The 24,918-nt window shown below is 36.9% G+C and overlaps 2 protein-coding genes across 6 annotated transcripts; one reads left to right on the forward strand and one right to left on the reverse strand.

The window, feature by feature from the left end:
- Positions 1-2,802: 2,802 nt before the first annotated feature.
- LOC136281000 (exosome complex component MTR3-like) lies at positions 2,803-9,760 on the reverse strand. Of its 2 annotated transcripts, none has more exons than XR_010717514.1 (11): positions 9,617-9,760; positions 9,482-9,539; positions 9,133-9,211; positions 8,633-8,678; positions 8,128-8,193; positions 7,216-7,278; positions 6,909-6,969; positions 6,158-6,243; positions 5,808-5,852; positions 4,871-5,048; positions 2,803-3,795 (listed from the first exon to the last, which is right to left on the reverse strand). XR_010717514.1 is itself a non-coding variant. In XM_066167120.1 (11 exons), the coding sequence occupies exons 1-11, from the start codon at positions 9,701-9,703 to the stop codon at positions 3,691-3,693; spliced, it is 807 nt and encodes a 268-aa protein (XP_066023217.1). In that variant the 5' UTR covers positions 9,704-9,760; the 3' UTR covers positions 2,803-3,690. The 2 variants fall into 2 exon arrangements, 1 of the variants encoding a protein (XP_066023217.1); XM_066167120.1 differs by lacking the exon at positions 4,871-5,048 and adding an exon at positions 5,102-5,212.
- Positions 9,761-10,262: 502 nt separating this feature from the next.
- LOC131780434 (uncharacterized) lies at positions 10,263-22,879 on the forward strand. Of its 4 annotated transcripts, XM_066166993.1 has the most exons (4): positions 10,308-10,342; positions 12,462-12,551; positions 14,451-18,940; positions 20,271-22,879. In XM_066166993.1, the coding sequence occupies exons 3-4, from the start codon at positions 14,490-14,492 to the stop codon at positions 20,287-20,289; spliced, it is 4,470 nt and encodes a 1,489-aa protein (XP_066023090.1). In that variant the 5' UTR covers positions 10,308-10,342; positions 12,462-12,551; positions 14,451-14,489; the 3' UTR covers positions 20,290-22,879. The 4 variants fall into 4 exon arrangements, with proteins under 4 accessions (XP_066023092.1, XP_066023090.1, XP_066023093.1 ...); XM_066166995.1 differs by lacking the exon at positions 12,462-12,551 and having other exon boundaries at positions 10,263-10,342; XM_066166996.1 differs by lacking the exons at positions 10,308-10,342; positions 12,462-12,551 and adding an exon at positions 10,437-10,466.
- The last annotated feature ends 2,039 nt before the right edge of the window (positions 22,880-24,918 follow it).

A 24,918-nucleotide genomic window follows, 5' to 3' on the forward strand; every position in this document is an offset into this window, starting at 1 on the left:
CTTGAACATCGAATGAAAAATGGAAGTTAAGGGAAAATCATTGAGAAGAGGCTCTTCTCACTAACTTAGTTCTGCGAAACACTCGAAATGTCCTTAAAACTTTTGTGGTATTTTCGCTGTGATGAAAGCGGAGTATATAGTTTGCGTCTCAGAAATTACTGGTCAGCGCGGAATCAATGTCTTCAGGCCAAAGTTGTCTTGAATACAGAATTGAAATTATTATCATTGTTAATCATCAGTACTTTTAACATACTTCCACTCCTACTATTGCTATTATCATTTTCATTATATTTATCATCATTGTTATCATTATTCTTTTTAAGGAACTTTCTTTGAAAATGCTTCCAGTAATTTAAAAAGTGCCTCGTGTTTTCAAGCCCCCCCCCCCCAGAAAAAACCGACCTATTATGAACATTCTGTTGACTCTGCTTGTTTATGGTGTTTTTATAACTTATTTATTTTACTATGAATTCTCTGGACGTAGGACTCATATACTCACACACACAAAAGAGGAAAATGACTGCCTTTTATAAGTTAAGTGAACAGATGTGATATCAACCCGTTCCTCATTCTACTTCAAGTCGGAACGAGAAAAACTATCAAATCAAACATGTACATGTAAATCAAACATGTTCACACAAGTATTGACAGCTGACATCTCAGACGAGCGCTCAACTGGCAAAGCCTTTATTGCCATTCAATCAGCGGTAGGATTTGTGATAAACACCAATGCATTAACTATTTATATAAAATAACAAGCGAAGGAAACGGCATGGTATACAGGAATCAGAGTAGTAACATAAGCTACTGAATACACAAAAGCCAATCAATATGTAACACATTTTGTCATCTGTGTACTTAATCTTCTTCTTTCTCGAATGGCCAATCCTTAGGAGTTACTCCTCGATTATCTGGTACGCAAGCGATGAACAGAGTTGAGAAAATGCATGTCTTGTCCAGTATAATTAAAATATCCTCTGTGATTGCTTAAGTCTGCCGAAAGGACCCTCTGTCGACTTGTAAGCCGATTTTTCCAGTTTGAGTTAAAGACTGTCAGTGATGTTTACCGGTGGTCAAAGAATAAGTCCGAGGCGAGAGATTTGATATGAAGAGTAAGAGAATTTCTTCAAGTCATCTGTTCTTAATTTACATTGTAATTCTTTCCGCTGCTTCTTAATTTCAAATTGAAAAAGACAGTGTTTATGGTCAGGAAAAGTTTGAAATTGATCTGAAAAATTTAGGACGACAAGTCATCTATTATTTTTATCGTCTAATCATCTTGCGCTATTGTAGTGTTAAAGCGGAAGACAGATATCGTTTACCTATGTTCAGGTGAATTGGAAATTGATCTCGCAATTTCAGGATGACCATATGGTCGTCTGTTCCTTTTATCGTCATTCATCTTGCGCCACTGTAGGACATAGAGTTAAGTATGAACTGGACCATTAGACCCTTGGATTATCGGACCATTTTTTGGACCCTTTTTTGGACCTTTCTTTGGACCATATTATCGTGGGGAGGTAGACCACTAGTACTTAGGGAGCGGTGGGATGCAGTATATTAGTGCGCAAGGCGGGGTGGGAGGTGGTTGTATTAGTAAATGCTACTGATTGATGTAGTTTTAAATGGTCCAAAAAATGGTAAACATATTTTTATTTAATCAATCTCAGTTTTGTTAAAAGTCATAAGCCCATCTCTCAAAAATTAAAAATGATTGATTGAAAATCGCTGAAATGATTTAAGACATCGACCGAATTAATTAGCTATACTAAAAAGTGATACAGGATTTCCAGTATCGTTAGAGGCGATTCCTCAGTATTGCACTGCGCATCTTGTAATGCGCATAAAAATCACGTAATCAGGCGAATAAGCGCGCGCGCATTCCGAGAACACGGTATTGTTTTTCACAAAATAGACCAGGTAAAGAGGTACGATTGTCTCTGGGTAATGAACGAGCACGGTGACCTATATTTTTTGTTCCATAATTTTGGTGTACAGATCGTCCCCTTTAAGCTAGACAAGTATCAAAATTTAATCGAAGGGAAAAAGAGATATGGCTAAAAGCGTGCACAAAACCTGTTAATCGATTTTGCAAATTATAACCTTGAAAGCAACGACTCGAGGAACGTTCTGAGTCGATGTAGTTTAAAAATTGCGTAATTTTTTCACAAATTATGTATCAAGTTGTTCCATACGCTCGAGACTTTCTACCTATTAAGTTTTTTTAAAATGTTACTTTAAGCACCCATGCTTCCAGAAATGTACTGTGAACCGATCGATAAAATGTCGCGTGTGCTTAGTGCCAGAACAGGCATAAGTGGGGTTAGAATTAATTTGACCTATCTTTTACATTGTATTCTTCAACACAGTCATTGGTAGGGAATATTTACGGAAAGTTAAAAAAACTGAATTGTTCAACAACTTTTTTTTCTGAGGAATCACCTTGAGCACCATACCCCTGTTATTTCAGTTCGTAGAGGGTCTCAATGGGGTTAACCGTTGGCCGTAATACGGCCAAAACATTTAGCCATTAGGCGTAAAAATTGAAAAATTTTAACTGTTAGTCGTAAAAAAGTTAACCGTAAAAAATATGTCTGGTGGAAACAATGGAAAGATGTTAACCGTTAGCCGTAAATTGGCCAAAATTTTAACCGTTAGCCGTAAAAGCCATCACCCTATTGAGACCCTCTTCAAACCGATCACAACTCTTTGTTGTCGTTGTCAGTAATAATAAATAATGCTGTCGGCACAAACAATATTTTAGTTTCTAAGAACTAGAAGATAATTCTCAAATATCTGGGATCTGGTAACTACTCAAAGCACGTTTATTTCCGCTGTACACTGTTTTTGTATTTTCCAACTTCTCGGCTTTTTTGGTGCCTTGCATCAAAAAATTTCTCACTTATTGCCTCTTAGTAAATGACCTATCATGCTCTATATGCATTGTTAACTTAATCACAAGCGCTAAGCTTTTGCAGCCTCACGTAACTGTTTCACGATTTCTGGACATCAATTTGGTGTCGAAGTATATTTAAACTGCTTGCGTATCGCTACGAAGTTCAGCGATTGATCGGCTGCAGGGAAACTTTGGAGGCAAAGGTATATAAATATAGATATTTTGATCCTCTTCCATTTCCTACAAACGCAACTTAAGACTCACGTATAGTTCGTTTCTTGTTTTTGTACTTGTCACGGTTTTTTTTTTCCTCCACTTTCCTAACCTGCGAATAGTCTATCCCCGTCAAAGCGTAAACTTGTTGTGCAGAGGGAGCACTGTCTTTCGATAAGGACAATGTAAGAGGTGAGGTGTACCCATTTCAACAGAGATTTGTGAAGTTAACTGAAAAGAGTTATCTGGGGGAGATGTGGGGATGGAGTGTTTCATATTATTAAATACAGCTTTAATTAAGTCTTTAGGTTTTAGATCTCACTTCTTGAGTTTGCTTGAGAGCTTGCAAAGTATACCCGGCGATTTACAACAGAATACCCGCCGGAGCTCCAGCGGGCGCCGGGTCTTTTTGGAAGCTCTAGATATAGGCACTGTTTCATCCCCAAAGCAAACTTTAGTAGATCTCCGACAACAGAAGACATGTCTCATCTTTTAGCAAAGATCCTTGACATTACAGCTCACTGCTTTTCCCTCAAGATAGGATTTTAAGCTTGACATATATACTACAGAAAACTTTCAAATTAGCTTTTATCGTTGGAATTCACAGTTCGCTTTACAGTGTTAACGAGCGGTTCTTGAAGAACTGGAAAAATTCTTGCACAACCCTCCATACCACACTTTATGGCCTGAGGATAAAAAAAAAAGTGATAGATGAAAATTACAATATAAAACTAAATATTAAGGAACTTTGTTGAACATTGATGATACGTCATTCTGTGTTCTTTAATGAAGAAATGTAAAATGGTTTCCGTGTTTACATAGCCCTGACGACGCGAAGCGGAGTGGTTTCCAGCTTATCGAGTGTTCTCCCAACCTCCCGCGAGTTTACATCAGGCTATGTAAACACGGAAACCATTTTACATTTCTTTTATAAAATAACTAATGAAAGAGGAACGAAAACCGCGTTCACATACGCTCATGTAAAATGGTTTTATGGCCAATCAGAGCACGCGTACTATTTGAATTATTTTATAATATAGAGTTAATTTCAATATCTTACATTATTTTTTGCCAGGGGAGGGGTGGCAGAGCCCCATCATTTATTTCAACAGGATTGCACTCAGTAAAATAACATATTGTGGGACTATTTCTTGCAAATACGTGTTAATAGCTATTTCTTTGAGCACTAATTGTCAAAAGTTGTACTCAGAGAGAAGATCAAATCCTGTAACAGATGGCAAAGAAGTTTGCTGTGCAAAGAAACTATTCAAAAACCATTTAACATGTGGAAAATTTGAGAAGGGGTATGTGAATTGGCCAAGTACAGTATATGATCCACCCCCCACCCCCTTCACCCTATCCCCTTCACCCCATCCCCCTACCCCCTTCACCCTATCCCCCTACCCACTTCACCCTATCCCCATTCCCCCTACTCCCTTCACCCTACCCCCCTTCACCCTACCCCTTTCACCCTATCCCCCTTCCCCCTACCCACTTCACCCTATCCCCCTTCACCCTACCCCCTTCATCCCTATCCCCCTTCACCCTTTCCCCTTCACCCTTTCCCCTTCACCCTACCCCCTTCACCCTATACCCCTTCACCCTATCCCCCTTCACCCTACCCCCTTCACCTTTATCCCCCTTCACCCTATCCTCCTTTACCCTTCCCCCTTCACCCTAACCTCTCCCCCCTACCCCCCCCCCCCAACATTAACTTCAAAACACTCAGAAGTACCACCATTAATAATAAAGAAAACTCACAATAATTTTGCACCATGCAAATTTGTCATTGCTAGAACTTTCTTTTATGGTCTTCCTTGTTCTTGAGATTCAATTTATCCAATGGTGCAGGTGATCTGGCGTAGCATTTTCAACTGATGTTTAAAACTGGCAAGTGTGTAATCTGCCATGTGAGTATACAGCCAGAAATTATGCTACTCTGAAAATTTAAATATAAAAGTCAAAGATCAGATGCAACACATAACTAATTACTTTGTTGGACTGATCCTGTGTCAATTCACCATCTTGTGACAAACCAGATATGACATTCATAGTAGGAAGAAATGCTATGGTGACCCTTCCATCAATATCTGAAGATGAAGTCTAATAAAAGACTGATAATTCATTAAGAAGAGATGAAAATAAAACTTGCATTATCTAAGAAGTCAAAAAGTGCAAAGCATCATGCGTTTGAAACTTGTACAGTGGCCTAAAGGTAGGTTATTGAAAAGAGGTTTGAAAGCTGAACAATGTTGAATTAATCTAGAAAATTTGGCTTTATCAATTGAGTTGATAATGTAGATTGGCCACTGTAAAGAGTTTCAAAGCTGACATTTCAAGCATCAGCCCTTCGTCAGAGCCACATCAAACTAACCTGTTCCAGTGCTGACTCTGTGTGAAATAGTTAACAGCACAATAGAAATGACAGAGTGAAAAACAAGAAAAGTCAGGGCCTGAGTCATGTATGGTAAATAGTTCTTAGGGAGTTCATTGTGCAACCTGTCCCAGACCTCCCTATCTTTTCACCTCTCTGCAACTATGGTGCTGTTTACTATTAGAAATAATTGTGCTTTGTTTCATTTACTGAGCATCTTCAACAGACTGGAATCAAAAAGAAAAGAATATGACCTGTAATAAGTATTATACCTATTATAAGTAATCCACTAAACCTTTATTTTTGTTCACTAAATATCTTTACCTCTTGAAATGTGGGATCCACCAGTGATGCGTCACCTTTCTGCACCTGTGGAAGTCATAAACGATCAGTGAACCCTTTTACTTCCAAGAAAATTTCATAATTTTTATTTTTTTAAATTTTTTGATAATAATTCTACATATAATTTCATGCTGCAAACTTAAGATAAAAAAAAGGTACATCAACAGTATAATAGAGTTGTATGCTCAACCACCTCAGGCTAAAAAGAAATTGTTGACAAGCATGCAAGGCCATACAATTAATGTGAGTCATACCATACTAAATCCATAAACTAAAATATCAAAATTGAAATGATCTTGCACCAAAATTTTTAAGCAGAGTTGTTTCCTTACCAAAGAACAGGAGGAAACAAGGTCATACATTTCTATTCCAGCCTCTCCAAGGGCCAGTGATGCACAAATTATTCCAGCAGAAAGAGCTGTGTGTACATGAAATAACAAGATTGGTTACAAATTAAATAAATATACAAAAGTCAACTTTAATTACTCAAGTTCTATTGTATGAGATCATACATGTGGATTTTTCAAAATGCTGGAGACTTTATCCTGAGATAATTTACATGACTGCTACATATTGGTGAAAATTTTACCACAATTCTTTTCTGATGAAAGATGACAGTTACAGATTGCAAATTAACTCATATGGAATGTAAGAAACAAACAAGAAGTGTACAATTAACAGTGTACCACATCAAGCAGCATGAGAAAGCAGTAAAGAACTATGAGTGAGCAATCAGAAATTATCAGGTTGGATTTAAAAGGATGGTTTAATGAAAAAAGCATCAATTTTTATAAACTCAAGCTGAGCTTACTACATATAATATACATGTATTGTGGTTTGAAAGACTAGTTTAGGTAAAAATGACCACTAAATGTCTTAATTTAATTTTTCCTTTGTTTGTTCACAATACAGCCAGAGCTACAAAGAGAATGTTCCCTATCCAAAAGTAAGTACCACGTTGTGCATATAACCATAATTTGAAATCATTTTGACCATTCCAGCTCATTTTAGCATTTACACTACCGACAACAGATTCCTACACTTTTGCACAACAAAATGCAGTTGTCATGCCCACTGACTAACCATTTCCATCATTTTCTAAGACAGTAATATAGATGTCAACTTGAGCTTTGGGGAACTTCTCCTATGAATTACAAAAAAATTCGATCAGTTTTTATCCTTGAAACTAAGTTTAAGTATGTCATGTTGACATAGAGTTTTTAGAGCCCATGATTAGGTTTATTTGTTTCTTGAGGGGCCCACTATTATCATTTTAATTTTGTGTTAAGTAAAATAAAAACAAAGGAAAAAACTACCATAAACAGTTTACATTATCAACTGTGTTTGTAACTGCTGAGTCATCAGAATACAAAAATTCTTGAAAACATACCAAGCAAACGGCTGGCTGGAGAGCTTGAACAATAAATGAAGATAGCTCCTTTTCTTCTGAATCCTGAACAACAGAAATGAAAAAAAAAAAAAAAAAGAGTCTCATACGGCTATTTCCAGTCATTAGTTTATAATGAAAGTAATTGAATGCTAGAGAGTTTGTGGATTGAAGGATTTTGAAATTTAGCAAAGAAAAAAAGAAAAGAAAAAAAGATCACTTTCAGACAACCAAAGAGAGGGGAATCAACTATTTTTGAAACAGAAAACTACAGAACATAAATGGTGTTGAACCTCTAAATAAAAAAGGAAAAATTTTGTACATGTGGCTTGCACAATGATTAACTACTGAACACAAGCTTCCAATTTTGTAAATCAGCAAATTTACAGAATATAGTTGTTAACTAAAGATATCTTTCTTTCTATCAGCCATGATGGCAAAAATTGTTCAAAGTTGGGAGTGCTGCCCTCACTAAATGTACCTCATGGAGCTGTTTGAAGGTCAATTGGCATAAACTCAAGGTTAAATTTCAAACCAAGTTTCTTTATCCTATGTTCAAAAGCCTCTTCAGGATTCTTTATTCTTTATAGAGAATTCAATAATCATATTCTAGACAAATGAATTATATTGAATTTTCTTTTAAAGTTTTCAGATCTGAAATCAGATTTCACACTAATCCTGGGTTATCCTAATTCAGCTTTGAACAACCTGGTCCTAGAGTATAAGAGGTTGCCAGTAAACTTTCAGGAAATCAGGACAAAAAGCAAAGGGTCATCTTCATTAATTAACCAGCTTCCCAGAAAAGGAAGTTAACAAAGCCCCCAATTATATCTTAAATGAAAAAAATTATAGCTGCTTCATCAAATCATTTAGTTCATAAAATAATCTTCCCTCACAACAGCTAGTGATAATCACCTGCATGTGTTGTCGCCTTTGCCAGCATGAAAATGGTGCAAACTTGAACTCACAAGTCAACTTTCCCTGTAAAATAAGACTTCTAGGTTATTTCTAAGACATTAAAAAGACAGAATAAGCAGAACATCCCACAGCGCGCTACACATATTTCATTGATATAATAAATTCAGTATATTTCGTAGACATATTGCAGACTTTATCACTAATTTCCTTTCAAAAGTTCTTCAATCCAGCTTCAATTTCCTTATCTTGAATCATGTAGAACTTTTCATGTTTGATACTAAAATTTCTGTTTAGGAAACCTAAAGTCAGCAAATGATCACATTAACAAAATACACCAAAAACCAAACTATCACAATATCTATCATAATGATAATTAAACATCTTCTAAACTGCTCATTATTCAAAAGAACTTTTATGAAGCATTCTGCATAATAGCTGTACTGTTAAATGTACATTATTATATAGTGACTTATAAATTATATTATATCTATTTTACTATTACCCTTTCACTAAACTCTTGCTGTCTCTGTGATTCTCTTGGCCCATATCTAACACTGAGTCAAGAGGCAAAAATGATTTTTTTTGTTCTTATTCTAAACTGAAATGATTAAAAAAAAAGAAGTATTGAACATGAAAGTTCTCACTTGACATTTCTTTCTTTGTGTCCAGTACAAATAATCAATAAACATGTTTCTATAAATCATACATTGTTAATAAAGTCAACAATGAACAGAGCATCAAAAGGGCAATTTGCAACATTGTATCTTTTTGAACACATCAACCTGACTGTCACAAACCTTGACAATGATTTTCAATTTTTGATTTGAATTGGAAACACAAAGACACAAAGAAAACAATTATCCTTTATTCAAAGGATCTAAATTTTTCAAAAGGACAATATCCCAGAGGAGGGATGTCTACCCTGTCCCTTTGGAACGTTGTGGAGATGGATCGATTAATTTGTAAAAGTACATGTTCATGTACATAATCGTATAAGGATACACAGCACATGTGACTTTGGTGTTCTGCATTTCAATGTAAGCTGAGCCTCTGGCTTGACTGACTACCCCTGAACGCAAAACTGTAACAATAATAATAATTATTGTAATAGTAATTATAATAATTGTACTAGTTTTAATCATAGTTATAAAGAACTTCTTCGTATAATTTTGTTTCATAAGAATTATTTTAGTATAATTATTATACATATTATGATACACTCGCTTTTTTTGTTTTTTGTTTTTAATTTTTCAGAACTTAATGCTTTGTTTTGATGGGTGCGTTCATAAAACTTCATATTTCATCGTTTCCCTTAAATTACTTCAGTTTATCTGTTGAGGAGTCAACTTACACATCGGTCGAAGTTCGTCTGTTTTCCGGCCATCTCTTCGTAAACCGTCACCAGTTATCTGAAGTGAGAGACAAAGTCATGAACGAAGGAACACAGTGAAAGCTGAAAAAGAAGAGGATACTATTCCTTTCGTACCAGAGGTTTATCAAATGCCTTTCTTCCTGTGAAAATGACGGGCTGGGTGACTTCAGGCCCTGCGATTCTCCTGTTATCGACCGGCATCGTGCTACATAACAGATTCAGAAACTCAATTATCGTCAGGCGTTCCGAGCCTGACGTGGAAGCCTGGATTCGAAAAGATGGTTAGGGTAGGGAGGGAGAAAAACTTCTCTTCTGTGTTCTTCCTCATTGATCCCGTTGCTAGGTTGCTAGGGAAACCAAAGTAAAATAACCAAGAGTAGAAAAGGATCAATTGATTCGAGAATGATTTCATCTGCTTTCAGATCTCTTATAGTGAACAACATATCCTCGATTCATCGAAAAAGATTGCTTCTGCACAAATTCGCTATCACTTGAGGACCCCTTGAGAAGTCGCTCTTGTCCCGACGGAGGTTTCGAGTTTATAAGAAACTTTTTTTCGCTTCATAATATTAGCTGAACAACGCTTTTAAACAATCTAGAGTCTTTTTTAAGCGAATAAAATTTAGAAGGTAACGAAAACACAGAGAACGACCACATCCGAGCCTTTCTGAGCCTTGTCTGAGCGTGCCACTAATCCCCTGGGGAGGAGGTTCCGTGAGAGGGCAGTAAGAGACTGGACAAGAGAGAAGGTGAAACTGGTGGAATTTTAGGTATTTCCGCCTTCAATTTTCAGTTGGGCCTTCGGCATAAAAGCTATGCTTTAAGAAGCGTTTTAGTGTGGTAAGTGTATTCAGTTATGTTAGATTTTTGCATGAAAAGGGATAGAAAATCGATGTTAAATCATCAATTGCTTCTTAGATTTCGATTCCCAAGATTCTACGTCAGAAAATTTAAGAATTCGAAGGTAAAGGAAGTTTCCTTTTATTCTAAACTTTCGTTAGAATTTCCTGAAGAGCTGAGAATGTATCGCTGTGGTGATTTAAGCGTAGTTCAGGACTGTTTTAAAATTGTTTCAGTCGCGGTGTCGACCTGAATATGTTGCGATCGAAAAGAGTTTCATTTCAGAATACAAATTAGCAATTGAATAACTCGAAATCCTGATTTCTTTATTGACAGCATAAATATCCTGTTTTTTTAATTATTTCTCTGTTTTGAATTTTGCGATCTGAGATGATATCATTCAAAAAAGTTAAATCAGGAAAAAGTTCGGATGAAACATATTTCTTCAAGGTCACGGAAAAGTCGTGGAATTTCACCTTGAGTCTGGAGAAATTCACATGTTTGAATGAAGTCTGCATGGAACAGTGAAAATCCAAGTAAAAAGAAGTTTATCGTCTTTTCTTGGCCCTCGCTTTTCCTTTTTGTGATGTCGATGTTACTCGTGCACATTGTTAAAAACAGTTGACAGCGTATCCTTTCTCTTTGAGTTCAAGTAGTGGCTTAATTGAGAATGAAATCAAATATTTTCCCTCCTATTTTCATTGTTGTCTAACACTTTAAATTCTTTGGTACACTGCACGGAAATGAAAGGCGTTGGATTGGTAGAATATTGTTAATGAAATCGAGCAAGAAACTGATGTCTGGTTTCCAAGGAAATCAATAATTTTTCCATGTTACCTCAAGGAACTATCAATTCATGTACAGGTGTACCTTGTGTGTGACTTGCTAAAGGCACACATTTATGGGTGGATAGGATGGCTATGAGGGAAGGGGAGGAAGGCCAATCTGTGCCCTCAGGAGAAAAGAACTATTGAAATTGAAATTTGGATTTTTGACCACTATTTTATTCATAAAATTCAAGAATGTAATAAAGGAAATTGTACTGCTGAATTCCAGACTGACAATTTTCACTTTGGGAGGGCAATGTTTCTCAGGGTAACCAATTGTTTTGTGAATATTTCAATGTTTTAAAGGAACATGCTACTAGGCTTCTTCTCATTCAAACCTCTTGAATTACATCGTCAATAATGCTAACTACATTTAAGGAACTTAACCCTTTAACTCCTATGATCTAGTGATCGAGGCATAATTTCTCCACACAATATCAATACAATATCAAGCGGAAGAGCGATGAGAATAAAGAAAAATATCAATTTGGGAATTATTGGTGGATTCAATATCAAATTTTCTGAACCAACAGCATAAGAATTGTGTGGCAGACCTTACAAACAGAAAGTAAAGAGAAAGCTCCATAAATTTTGCAAGATAGGGATTTGTGATGCATTGTGTATTACATGTACATTCAAATGTAAATTGACTTATAAATTGACATGTACATTGACCTTTATTTAAGTTGCTCTAAACAATCATATCTACTTTGTACGACAACCATCTTCATTGATAACCATTTTCATCAATCTGACAACCTTGACAATAGTAAGCACACAGATATACAGAGGATCTTTTGTGGCCAAAGGTGATACAAATTTCATTTTCAAGTGAGAGATTATTATCAACACAAGAAAAAATATTCTTATCCACTAGAAAACATGTATTGTTAACATTGTTAACATTATGATGTAACTATTACGGACTTGTTTGAATAAAAGATGATTTTAAAATGCATCTTAAGAGCAGTGATCACAGATTGTATGCAACTCAGAAAATCTAACCATGACTTCAAATTAATATTCAAAGGTATTTCATTTTAATTCGAGTTTCTTCATCTGAAGCAAAAGTTGAAATTAACCTCAGTTATGTTAAGTAAAACTACCATTATGGTTAAACCTGGTTACCATTACAAAATAGTCAAGGTTTTCATTTGAGCCTGAGGCCAGACGCTTCATCTGGTTATTTTTCATTCCATTGCTAGTACTTTGATGCCAATATTTTAGCTTCTGTTTTTGTTTGTTTGTTTGTTTGTTTTTTTTTTTAATCACTATAATTTTTTTTCACTAAGCATCTCATGAACTTGCTGACCAGGGCCGAGTTGTTCAAAGCTGGGCCAAGATAAGCTGGGCCAAGATAAGCTGGGCCAAGATAACCTGGGGTTAGTGTGAAATTTGATTTTAGATCTGAAAGCATGAAGAGTCAATTCAGTTTATTTCTTTTTTACTACAATTCAATAATTGAATGCTCTAAAAACAATGGGTAAAATTATTCCAAAACAGCTTTTGAACAGAGAAATATAGAAACCCGGATTAAAATTTAACCCAGGGTTAGCACTAATCAGCCTTTGAACAACTGGGCCCAAAGGATCACAGAATAGACAATTAATTTGTCTAAACCTGCTACACTACTTTTCTTTCTTTGCTAATCATGCGGAATATTTGATTGGTTTCTCTTTTCATTTAAACAAAATTGGGGTGACTATTTGTTATCATTCCTACTCAAAAAGAGAATTTGTGTAAACTTCAGCCCTACCTGGGAAGCCGATTCTTGGATTCTCAAAAGGTTGAAACAGCATTTCTGAGTTTTCTATCTTACAAATTTCTTGAAGGGCATTCCCTTGACCCCCCTAGGTAGCTTGTGCCTTCAGGACTTGCAAGGCACCTTGCCACAACAAAAAATATGTCATTTCCAGAGCTTTCAGGAATATGTCCACTACTTTACAGAAATGTTGAAAACCCTGAAAAGTTGTCTTCATATAAATTATTTTTTGAAGTACAAAAACACTGCCAATAATTACAAGTTAGTGAACTGAGGTAGAGTAAGAAAATTGGGATCCGTTGATACCAGCTGCAGAATGTGATGTTTAGCTCTGAAATGTCACAGAATACTTGATTTGATAAGTTATTCAGGTGACGTCTTTCTAAGTTACCCAATCCAGCATGTACATGTACACTATAGGTCAGGCAGAAATTGAATTATGAAAAAAAATTTGACTGATATGAAGAGTTGTTTCACTTCTCTGGATTGTGTAACATGTTGTTCGAATGATTGTTTTTTAACTCTTGAAAAAGAAGAAGAATAAGGGGCAGGGCTTGCTATTTTGTTGGAAATTCCAAACTGAAATTCACACTAATTAAACCTATAAAAATTGCTACCAACAGGTACACAACACCACACATGTATCAGAACATCCTTACAGAAATTGTACATGCAGCTCTCATTGGATATATCAAAGTGCCAAAGACAGAAACTGTCAAAATTTCAAACATTTTTGAGTGGATGTATACTCAATTGACCACTCCCTAAATAGGGCTTTTCAGGGCCAAAATGAACAAATTGGACTGAAACACTGAAACACAGAAGTGGAATATGTGTCAAATACACTGTATGTAACATGTACAATTGCTTCAGATTCCACTAGTTGCTTTATTTGAGTACCAATCATATCAGATTTTTTTTCAAAATTTTGAGAGATTAAGCAGAGATTTAGCTCTTACACAAAGTAATCAATTGTCTGCTGAAATATGGCGTCCATCAGCAAAAATATTTTTTGAAAAATCAATACCATATTAAGGTAACTGTATAGTAGCAAAGTGTGAAAATTTCTCCTTCCTGCTTAGCCACATTGAAAAAAGAAAGATTGTTTTGAGGACCTACCTTGGGATCTTTCAACTCAAACAAAAAAAGTGTTCTGCTTTGTGAGACTGAACCCCTAAAGAAGGTTTGGTGGCTTTAAAAAGGAAATGAAGTTTTGTTAACTGAAGGTAGAATGTAATGAACTTTCTCACCAAAGGCATTTCTAATACATCTTGGAGCCCAATGTCCATTGTTTATCACTGGTCGATTTTCATGCTAAGATACATTTAGAAACCTTATGATCCTTTACATTAGAGAGCTTTGATATGAGTAGAATTGGACATGATTGAAAGGGCTTTGAATTAATTGCAGATTTCCCCATGATACACCTTGCCTGCCTGCCTACTAAATCCAGATTTTCTTCTTGCATAACATACATACATACATGAGAATGTACCATGTTCTTTTCTTTCCTTTTTAGGTAGAATTGGAGGACTGTGCCTTTCAATTTTGAGTTAAAATGGCAGCTTCTGCACCCTCACCCCTGGTGAGCTCCACAGAGAAGACAAATGGAGCCAAGCTCAGCAGACTTCTCATAGATGGTGGAACCACAGTTTTAAAAATGGTTTTTGACAGCCATCATTCTCCCGCAAACCTGGCTATGGATCTCACTGCTAACTATCCAAAACTGTGCAATCTACTGAAGAGAAGGGTTTTACATAAGCCTCAGTGGGACAAACTGTTTCCACCCAGTGGGAGTACACCAGATTCAAACAATTTTGACATAACTCTTCTTTTTCTTCTGCTGACTGAGATTTGTGGGCTTTCTCCTCCCCCCTCAGGGTGGCACAAAAAACCACCCTTGAGTGACACTACCTTAGAGGCTAACCTTGCTCGCATAAAGTTCTTTCGAAATGAGTTATATGGTCACGTGTCCACCACTGGCATCGACTCATCAACATTCTCCCATCTTTGGAGGGAAATAAGTGACGTTCTTGTTGCTCTTGGGCTAAATAAAGCAGACGTAGATAGACTAAAGGCTGAGTACTGTGGAGAGGAAGATTATCTTCAAATGTTGTTTGAGTGGGCTGATAGTGAGAAGGATCTTAAGTCACAACTAAAAGAAATCAACCAAACTATCGATATGGTACACCAAAACCAAACACAGGGTGCTGAGATGCTACAGCAAATTAAGTCAGAGCTGCATGGAGTATGTCACACTCAAACCAAAATACAAGAAGAGGTATTAGAAGTGAAAAAAAGTATTGAAGACTTAAACCAAAGAGGGCAGGCTAACAGAACAGAAGAGATTCTGAACGTCCTTGCAAAGTCCGAGTTTGAAGGGGACATTGAGTTTCATGTGTCAAGATTCCAGGAAGGAACTCGTGAGTGGATCTTTAAAAAAATCGAGGGTTGGCTTGATGACAGAAGTTCCCCAAATCGTGTGATGGTCATTAGTGGAAATGCAGGGATGGGAAAGTCGGTTATCTCAGCAGTCACTTGCAAGAGAATGCAAGAAGCTGGAAGACTGTCGGGGAGCCACTTCTGTCAACACAACAACGTGCGCTATCGAAATCCTCAGTTGATGCTTCAATCTTTGGCCAGTCACCTATGTCGCGCATTACCAGAATACAAAGAGGCTCTTTTTGAGCAGCTGTCAAGAAATTTGGGCATGGAAATCAACAGCATGGGAGTAGAGGAACTTTTTGCATTACTTTTCAAGGAGCCGCTCAGCAAAATCACTGATCCCGGTAGAAACCTTCTCTTGGTGTTGGACGCCTTGGATGAAAGTGAGCACAAGGGGCGCAATGAATTGTTGGATGTGATAGTTAACCACTTCGTCAAGCTTCCTCGATGGATTCGCTTTCTTGTGACCACGAGACCAGAAGTTATCATTTCTAATAGCCTTAGCGACTTACAACCTCTGTACCTGGAAACAAGTGACGATGACAACAAAAGGGACATTCGACTGTTCTTGGAGAAGCAGCTAGACCAAGTAATTCCAAACAGTGATAAAGAAGCTGTTTTAAATGCTCTGGTTGAGAAGTCCGATGGTGTCATCTTGTATGCGTACTTTTTAGTAGACTTTATTCAGAAAAACGTTCCTCTACCAACACCCAACCATTTAGATGGCAGCTTGCCATTAGGTATCTCTTCTGTTTACCTGTCCTATTTTAAACGCTTGGAGAAAGAGTTTTGTAAAGAATTGGAAATCGACGAAGAAAATTTTTTAGGTTTTCTATCTGTTGTTATGGCTGCAAAAGAACCTTTGCCACTTGGATTTATCCCCAAGATGTTTCAGTTTCGTGCAATTTCCTCACATCGGAAGGTGAACAAGGTTATTTCCTGCATTTCTACCCTTCTACCAGTTATTGACGGACGTATTCACATATTTCACAAGTCTGTCAAAGACTGGCTTATAGACACAACCATTCGTGGACGTCACGAGTTTACAGTGGGTAGAGATGAAGGTAGTCAGATCCTTTCAAGGCTTTGTGAAACTGAGTTCAACGATTTGAAGCGCAAAGGGATTCATGGTGGAGATTTCAGTGACACCGAGATATATGCCCTGCGGTATGGTGTACAGCACCTACTGGATGTGATGGGAGACAAAGAAATTCCCCACAAACTTGAAGAACTTGTCGAAAATTACGTGACAGATCTAGAACTTGTGTATGCAAAGCTTTGCATTGATAGTGATTCAGGATTTCAGGATATCTTGAGTATTAAAAAACTAGAATCTTTTGAAGTTTTGCCTTCTGCTGTAAAATTTGCTGTGACCTCCGCCATTACTGTAATGAGAAAATACAAAGCTAGGCTTCGTTGCCATCCACAGCAGTTTTTTCAAGCAATACTTAACGAAGGAGGCCCGCAATTTTCCTCAAAGGCCAATCATGTCCTCAAAGAAAGATATCCAGAGATACCCTACATCGAAATCGTGAACAAAGAGGATAGTTACGGACAAACGGGAATTCAAGCGCGATTTGACTGTAATAGTTTGGTAGCATGTTTTGATGTGTCTCCAGAAATGGATTACATGGTTTGTGAGTGCGTTGACAAAAGCATTCAGCTCTGGTCGCTGCAAAGTGGCGATCGACTCTGGTTGCATTCCGCATTCATAGAAAAGTCATTTGGCATTCCAAGGTTTGCCCCGAACTGTGCCGTTCGCAATGTGAGGGAGTTGACTCTTGATTTCTTTGGCTGGACGTGGGAGTCATCAATGTCATTTTACCGTTCTGTTGCATTTCACCCTGACGGTGATTATGTCATACCTGGAAGTTTAAGAGATGTGTTCACCTTGAACGGAGATGTACAGCAACTCTTTCCTCAAAGTAATTGCTTCTTCAACATATGTGCATTTTGCGGAGATAGGTCTAAAATATTGACAGATTGCCCTGCAAATCCAAGAGATGTTGTTTTGTGGAGTATGTCAGATGGAAGAGAGATTACTCGTTTCGAGTGCACAAAGAATATGACGTCATTTGCATTTTCTCCTGACGGGACATTGGTGGCAATATCTGATAAATCAAAACATATTAGCTTGTATAAGTTAAGTAACATGAACATTCATTTTATTTGTGATATTGCTAGTCCCAGCATTTGTTCGCTGATGCATTTTTCTCCTGATAACCAGGAGATTATTTGTGGATTTTTGGGCGATAATGCCCAGTTTGAGCTACTTTGCCACAGACGTAAAGTCCCTTCCTTCTGCGAAGATGAGTGCCTAGAAAGTGCATCCTGTTTTCAAGAAATCGAAGATGTCTCGTGGTGGCCATGGGAGTGTAAATCCTTCGATGAGAGTAAATTCCTGATTTCGGAATCTAAAGACCACATTAACACAATGCTATCGGAGGCAATTCCCTTCTTCAGGTCAGGATTTCTCTCAGTGGTTAACAAACAAACTGTTGTCGTTTGTAGCCCCTTTCATAAAGAAATTTTTATGATCCATCATGATCAATTTGAAGATTGCCCCAGCCATGACAGAAGTGAAGGAAAACAGTATTGTGGTGACATGAATGTGACACTTTCTGTGGATGGAAGTTGTTGTTACATTAGAGAAACCTCCCATAGTTCTTGGGAAAGAAAACTCATAGGTGATATGCTTTCCATGGTGTATGTCTATTTTGAGAGCAAGAAAACTGTTCGAAAATTTCAGACTGCGTTGGACCTGCTACCTGTGAAAGAAGGAGTGCTTCTGATGAAGAAAGCAGTCGGCAACATACTTGAGTTGTGGGATTTTGAATTATCACGATGTGTTCGATCTTTCTCACAAATCGATTCATTGGAAAGGTTGTTTCCTGTGTCTGATGAACTAGTAGGTTGTCAAAGACCTTGTAAGAATAACTGCTCCAAAGTGGACGTTTTAAGCATTGCAAATAGTGAGATTGTTTTTTCAACTATGGTGGAGGGTAACATTACTTCAGTTGCTTGCAATAGCAAGTTTCAATTCGTAGCCTGTAGCGAGAAAGTTTGCCGTCCTGTAGTCTTTCCTGTAGGCAGTGTCATTACAATAGCAGTTTGGAATAAAAAGGAGCATTTGTGGAAGAGAAACATTCTTCATGATGAGACGGGATGTACACGTCCTCGCGCTTTAATTTCAAACAATGGAGACTTTGTTGTTACATGGTGTTCACGTGAAAGAGGTAGTGGATTACAAATCTTGAATGCAGCTACAGGAATTACAATGCACGATATACCATGTGAACATAAAATCATTATCTATGCTGAAATGTATTGTGAACTTCTCAATGATGGAGTGCACTTTGTATGCTGTTGCCATGACCAAGTTGCGCGATTGTTTCACGGAAACTCTGGCAACCTCATAGGCCTGATAGACATGGAGCGAATGCCATTAATGCTAACAAATTGTCTTAACAAACCTCTGTTTGCCGCTGTTTTTGAGAGGAATTCCTTCCGGCTCTTTCAAGTGCATCTTCCAAAGATGAAAAACAATGAAAGGAAAGTGAAAAGGTTAGTGGCGTAAACATTTTTCAATGTTTAGTTAGACCTATAAAATCATTGGTGTAATGAAAAGACAGACCTCAAAAACTCAAACTGTTGTGACTAGATACCGCTGACCCCTTATTCCAACTTATTTGCATGATTTCAAGTTTTGCGGGGGTTTGCGTTTTAAGGGTCTGTTTTTTTGTGAGACCGAGAATCATCTCCCAACTGAGAACTGGTAATTTTTAATTGTCTAGGTTGGGGAGATGAGAGGGATTTGGCTGTGTTACAAGAACATTTAACTGATCCCCCGCTAAGGCTCTGTAGTGTTCTAGTGATCCCCCCTCAATGGCAGTCAAATTCCTATAGTTCTCCCTTTATACTCTGTCCACTGAATCCCCCCTTACCCCTTTTCTCCCTTCCCCCTTTTCCCCCTTTCCCCCCCTTTCCCCCTTTTCCCCCTTTCTCCCTTTTGCCCCTTTTGCCCCTTTTGCCCCTTTCTCCCTTTCCCCCTTTTGCCCCTTTTGCCCCTTTTGCCCCTTTTGCCCCTTTCCCCCTTTCCCCCTTTTGCCCTTTTTCCCCTTTTCCCCTTTTCTCCCTTTCCCCCTTTTCCCCCTTTTCCCCCCTCTTCCCCTTCCATCTGTTTGGCAACAAATAATGAGTGGTTTCTAGCCAGGTACTAATAGGTGTGATTAACCCTCTAACTCCCATGAGTGACTAAGAGAGAATATCTCCTTAGAATGTTAATACATTATCAAGAAGACAAGTGATGAGAATAAAGAAGAATATTAATTAGGGGATTATTAGTTGATCCAAAAACAAATTCTCCAAACTAACATCACAAGAACTGTATGGGAGAGAGTACAGAGAACTGCTTATGAGATCTTGGGAGTTAAAGGGTTAACTATATTTTTGCACCCGTCACCCAGAATGTTCTCATGCAGTAAGACTCAATAGGGGCAAAAGTAATAAGGTATCTTTGTTTTGCAGCATGATCATTCAGTAGTGCTTATTTGTTGACCAGTATTATTAAACTCCACGATGTTTTTGTTGCCCTGAAAATGGCTCTGTGAAAATGGCTCTCCAAGCATGGGTTATTCTTACTAGCTATTGATACTATATAGTGGCTAATTGATGATTAACTTAAAATAGTTGAATGATAACATTTGAAATCTGAAAAGGGGACAGTTGGAAGGCTTTTGTCCCTACCATAACGTGTTCCTTGTCAGAGGAGAGATGTTCGTCCCAAGCAAGCTAAAGATGATTGATTGATTGATCATCGAATAAGGACCTTACCATTGGCTATCTTTAAACCCAATTTTGACATAATTTGACTTACTTAATATTTTTGTTTCAGGATGAAACTTCAGCAGTAAGAAAGCAACAACACCAACGTTGTCCATTCTGGTCGGCGGATCTTGGGGGACTGGCTAAAGAACGGACAATGTGCTCTAAAGAAATTACCATAATGTGACATGTACAATGATTATTACCTTCCATTTTTTGTTTGTTTGTTTTCTTTGAAAACACTTCAAGGCACTGCATTGTGATATCAGTTTAAGTGGGCTTCAAAGTATGGTGAACATGCCACATAGTTTTTTCTTTTTGATACAGAACTCTTTTCTAATCGTAGAAATCTAGATGACAGTCTGCTAAAGAAGAGTTAACTGGAAATCATCATGGCAAAGACGTATACATGTATGTTTCAATGTGCTCTTTTCGTTACAAAATAGTGCAACACTTTTATCATTTTAAATAGGAGTATTGTAGAAGGCACAGTAGCCAAATTGAGAGTGTGCTGAAGTTTGGCTTGAGAGGCCTGGGGTAAAGACCTGGCTGGGTCAGTGCATTGTTTTTTTGAAGAACATACTTTACTTTCATACTGCCTGTTGCAAGGGAATATTACAGTTCTTTGTGAAATTACAATAGCTCTTGATTTCACTTTTTTAAAACTTAAAGGGGAAATTTATTAAATGCTGATTGGCCGAGAAAGGGGGCATTTTTCACTAAGTTTGGTGATTACCCTGGGCAAAAGTCCATAAAATTGATTGCTTCTCATGATGCTTATCAAAAGTAAAATAATTATTTTGTATCTGTCTGCAATGCAAAAGCAACATATCCAAATATTATTTAGCAGGACTGGTTTCATTGCTTTAGCTTTCAGCTGATTGGCAGGTTTTACAGTTCATTAAGGCTAACTGAAAACTGAACTGGCTTCCTGAAATTTCAAAACAGCGTATGTTTTTGACCTTCTTTACTACCTTAAAAAAATTGTGCCCTTTATAATTTAAACAAACTAGTAATTGCATGTTTCCTCACAAAAATTAAGGATTGATATAAGTGCTTTCAGGAAACCTAATACTTTTTCTTCAAGAGACTAAGCAACTGCATTTGTAACTAAGGGGGAAAGTTTTTTAAGAAACTGTGGTGCTGCGCCAGTGGGAGAGTATAGCTGCATAATGCAGTATCATCACCGAAGTTGATAACATAAATTTGCCACCATAGAGAGTATTGAAACTGACATTTACAGCATTAGCCCTTCACCATTCACTCTGACAAAGGCTTTATGCTTGAAATGTCAGCTTTAAAATTTTTTATGGTGACCAATTTTCTATATCAACTGTCATTGTAACTGCTGAGTCATCAGAATACAAAAAATTCTTGAAAACATCTCAAGCAAACTGCTGGCTGAAGAGCTTGGACAACAAATGAAGATAGCTCCTTCTCTTTTGAATCCTGAACAACAGAAATGATAAGTCTCATACAGCTATTTTCAGTGATTAGTTTACAAAGTAATTGAATGCTAGAGAGTTTTTGGATTGAAAGATTTTTAAATTTAACAAAGATCATCTTTGTGAGTGAGGTTTTGGAAAAAAAAAGTAAATAAAAAATAACACTTTCAAACAACTTAAGAGAGAGGCAACTATTTTCATGAGAGGAAACAACAGAGCATTAATAGCATTGAACCTCTAAATAAAGTAATAAAAATGTTGGAGCTTGATCCATGATTAACTACTAAACACAGGCTTCTAATTTGGTCACTTTTTCCAGCAAATTAACAGGATGTAGTTGCTAAGATATCTTTCTTTCTACCAGCCATGATGGCAAAAATTGTTCAAACTTGGGAAAGCTGCTCTTTCTAAATTTACCTCAGGGAGTCTCCACCCAGGTCTGAGATGTTTGAAGGTCAATTAGTGCTAACCCAAGGTTAAATTTTAATCAAAGTTTCTTTATTTCTACATTCAAAAGCCTCTTTAGGATAATTTTGTCCATTCCTTATAGAGCATCCAATAATCATATTCTAGACAAATAAATTAAACTGAATTAGATTTCACATTAATCCTGGGTAATCTAAACTCAGCTTTGAACAACCTGGCTCTGGGTTATAAATGGTTGCCAGCAAACTTTCAGGAAATCTGGACAAAAAGCTAATGTCCTCTTGATTAATTGCCCAGCTTCCCATAAAAGAAAGTTAAGAAAGCTCCGAATTATATCTTGCATGAAAAAATATTATAGCTACCACATCAAATCGTTTAGTTCCTTATATCAATTATCTTCCCTCACAACAACTAGTTGTAATCAGCTGCATGTGTTGTCACATATGCCAGCATGAAAATAGTGCAAACTTGAACTCACAAGCCAGCTTTCCCTTTAAAACAAAACTTGAAGGTTATTTCTGATACATTAACCCTTTAACTCCCAAGATCTAATTGTTAATTCTCCCTTCTAGCTTCAACTCATTCCCTTGTAAATTAGTCACAAGAATTTGGTGATAGATCAAGATAATAACTTCTACCCGTCTAAGTTTGCGTATTCTCATTACCTGCTTGCTTAATAATGTATGGATATTATAGGGAGAAGTTACATGTTAATCACTTCTGGGAGTTAAAGGTTTAAAAAGAAAGAATAAACAAAACATCAAAACATCATACAGTGCATTATACATAATTCAGGGCGTGAAATTAATTTTTTTTTCTAATAGCCACTTGGCTCCTAAATTTTTCAAAGTGGTAGCCAATGCAAAAAAAGTTGGGCGCCATTTTTAAAGACAAACAAAACCTTTTTTTTTTTTTTTTTTTTTTTTTTTTTTTAACGCTGTCAGCGTTTTAGATAGACATCCAAAATTAAGTTCTGCAAAGTGGACACTAGGATAGGTGATATACAACGTTCAAGTTCACCTAAATCCAAGATGGCGTCTCGATCGAGATGCGTGTGCTGCGTTTTGGAAATTAAACAAACTTAACAAGGACGTTTCTCTTTGAAAATCTTTCAAATTCTCTATATCTCTAAGTATGGTTATGATCAAGCATTCTAGTCGCCAATTTGGCGACTACTTTTCAGGATTTGGTCGATTTTAATTCATTGATATAATAATAAATCCAGTATATTTGGTGGACATATTGCAGACTCTATCATTAATTTCCTATTAAAAGTTCTTCAATCTGGTTTTAATTTCATTACCTTGAATCATGTTGAGATTTTTGTGTCTGGTACTAAACAAAAGTCAAAGTCAACAAATGATCACATTAAAAAAAATACACTAAAAACCAAACTAACACAATATCTAAGATAAACATCTTCTAAACTGCTTATTATTCAAAAGAACTTTTACTAAGCATTCTACATACTAGCTGTACTGTTAAATGTACATTATTGTATAATGACTTATAAAATTATACCATTAGCCTTTCACCAAACTCTTGGTGTCTCTGTGATTCTCTCGGCCCATATCTAACACTGAATCCAAGTAAAACTGATTTGTTATTTTTATTCTAAACTGAAATGATGAACAAAAGGAAATATTGAACATGAAAGTCCTCACTTGACATTTCTTTCTCAGTGTCCAGTACTAACAATCAATGAACATGTTTCTATAAATATTGCATTGAGAATCAAAGAGCAAATTGGCAACATTGTATCATTTTGAACACATCAACCTGACTGTCACAAACCTTGACATTGATTTTCAATTTTTTATTTAAATTTGAAACACAAAGCCACAAAGAAGACAATAATGTTTTATTCAAGGGATCCAAATTTTTTGAAAGGACAAAGTCCCAGGTGGGAATTGTTTACCCTTCAGCTTTGGCCTTTGAAACTTCTGGAGATTTTCAAGTACAAGTTCCATTACATAGTCTTGTAATACATAGCACATGTAACTTTGGTGTTCTGCATTTCAATATAGGCTGAGCCCCTAACTTGACTAAATACCCCTGAATGCAAAACTGTAAAATGTAGTAAAAGAGGAACTTAGCATTAATACTAACAGTAAAAATAAATAAAAGTACCTCAATATCAACCAAAACAGACACACTTAATTACACCATTTACTGGTTAAAGTGACCATCATACTAGGCTAGTTGATCTGATCTCCGACTTGGAGCAGTCCTTTCAGAATTTTATGCATTACCAAATTAATTCCTTGGAGTCTGAATAATATCTTTGCGATAACAATTGTTTCCTCGGGCAACTTTTTCACACAGGCGACACAAATCTCTGTTTTAAGTTTCTGATACCTAGTGCTTTGTACAGATGACCACCTTCATGAAACTTCTCCTTCATGAAACTTCCCCATTATATTTTTATGTTTCCTATGAACTACTTAAATTTATCTGTTGCTAGGGTCAACTTACACATAGGTCGAAGTTCGTCTGTTTTCTGGCCATCTAATCGTAAACCATCTTCACTAATCTGAAGTAAGAGACGAAATCACTCGACCAAGGAACACATCGAAAGTTGAAAAAGAAGAGGATTCTATTCCTTTAGCACCAGAGGTTTATCGAATGCTTTTGTACCGTAAAAATGAATGGTTGGGTGACTTCAGGTCCTGCAATTCTATTACCAACAGGCATCGTGCTGCAAAGACAGAAACACAACTTTCGCTAGGCGTTCCAATCTTAACGCTAAGGACTGGGCCTGAAGGGTAGTTCGAGAGGGAAGGGTGAGAAGCAATTCTCGGCAATAAAATCAGCAGAAAAAAAAAATGAAAAGAGACCGGGACAGCT

The sequence above is a fragment of the Pocillopora verrucosa genome, chromosome 5 (assembly GCF_036669915.1).
Source record: "Pocillopora verrucosa isolate sample1 chromosome 5, ASM3666991v2, whole genome shotgun sequence".
Taxonomy (NCBI): Eukaryota; Metazoa; Cnidaria; class Anthozoa; order Scleractinia; family Pocilloporidae; genus Pocillopora; species Pocillopora verrucosa.

Bases quoted from the DNA above. Each gene is read 5' to 3' on its own strand.
- LOC136281000 (XM_066167120.1), bottom strand. From the start codon at position 9,703: ATGCCGGTCGATAACAGGAGAATCGCAGGGCCTGAAGTCACCCAGCCC. The intron at 9,540-9,616 runs GTACGAAAGGAA...CTCTCACTTCAG, and splicing joins AGGCATTTGATAAACCTCTG to ATAACTGGTGACGGTTTACG. The intron at 9,212-9,481 runs GTAAGTTGACTC...TTATTGTTACAG, and splicing joins AGACGAACTTCGACCGATGT to TTTTGCGTTCAGGGGTAGTC.
- LOC131780434 (XM_066166995.1), top strand. From the start codon at position 14,490: ATGGCAGCTTCTGCACCCTCACCCCTGGTGAGCTCCACAGAGAAGACA.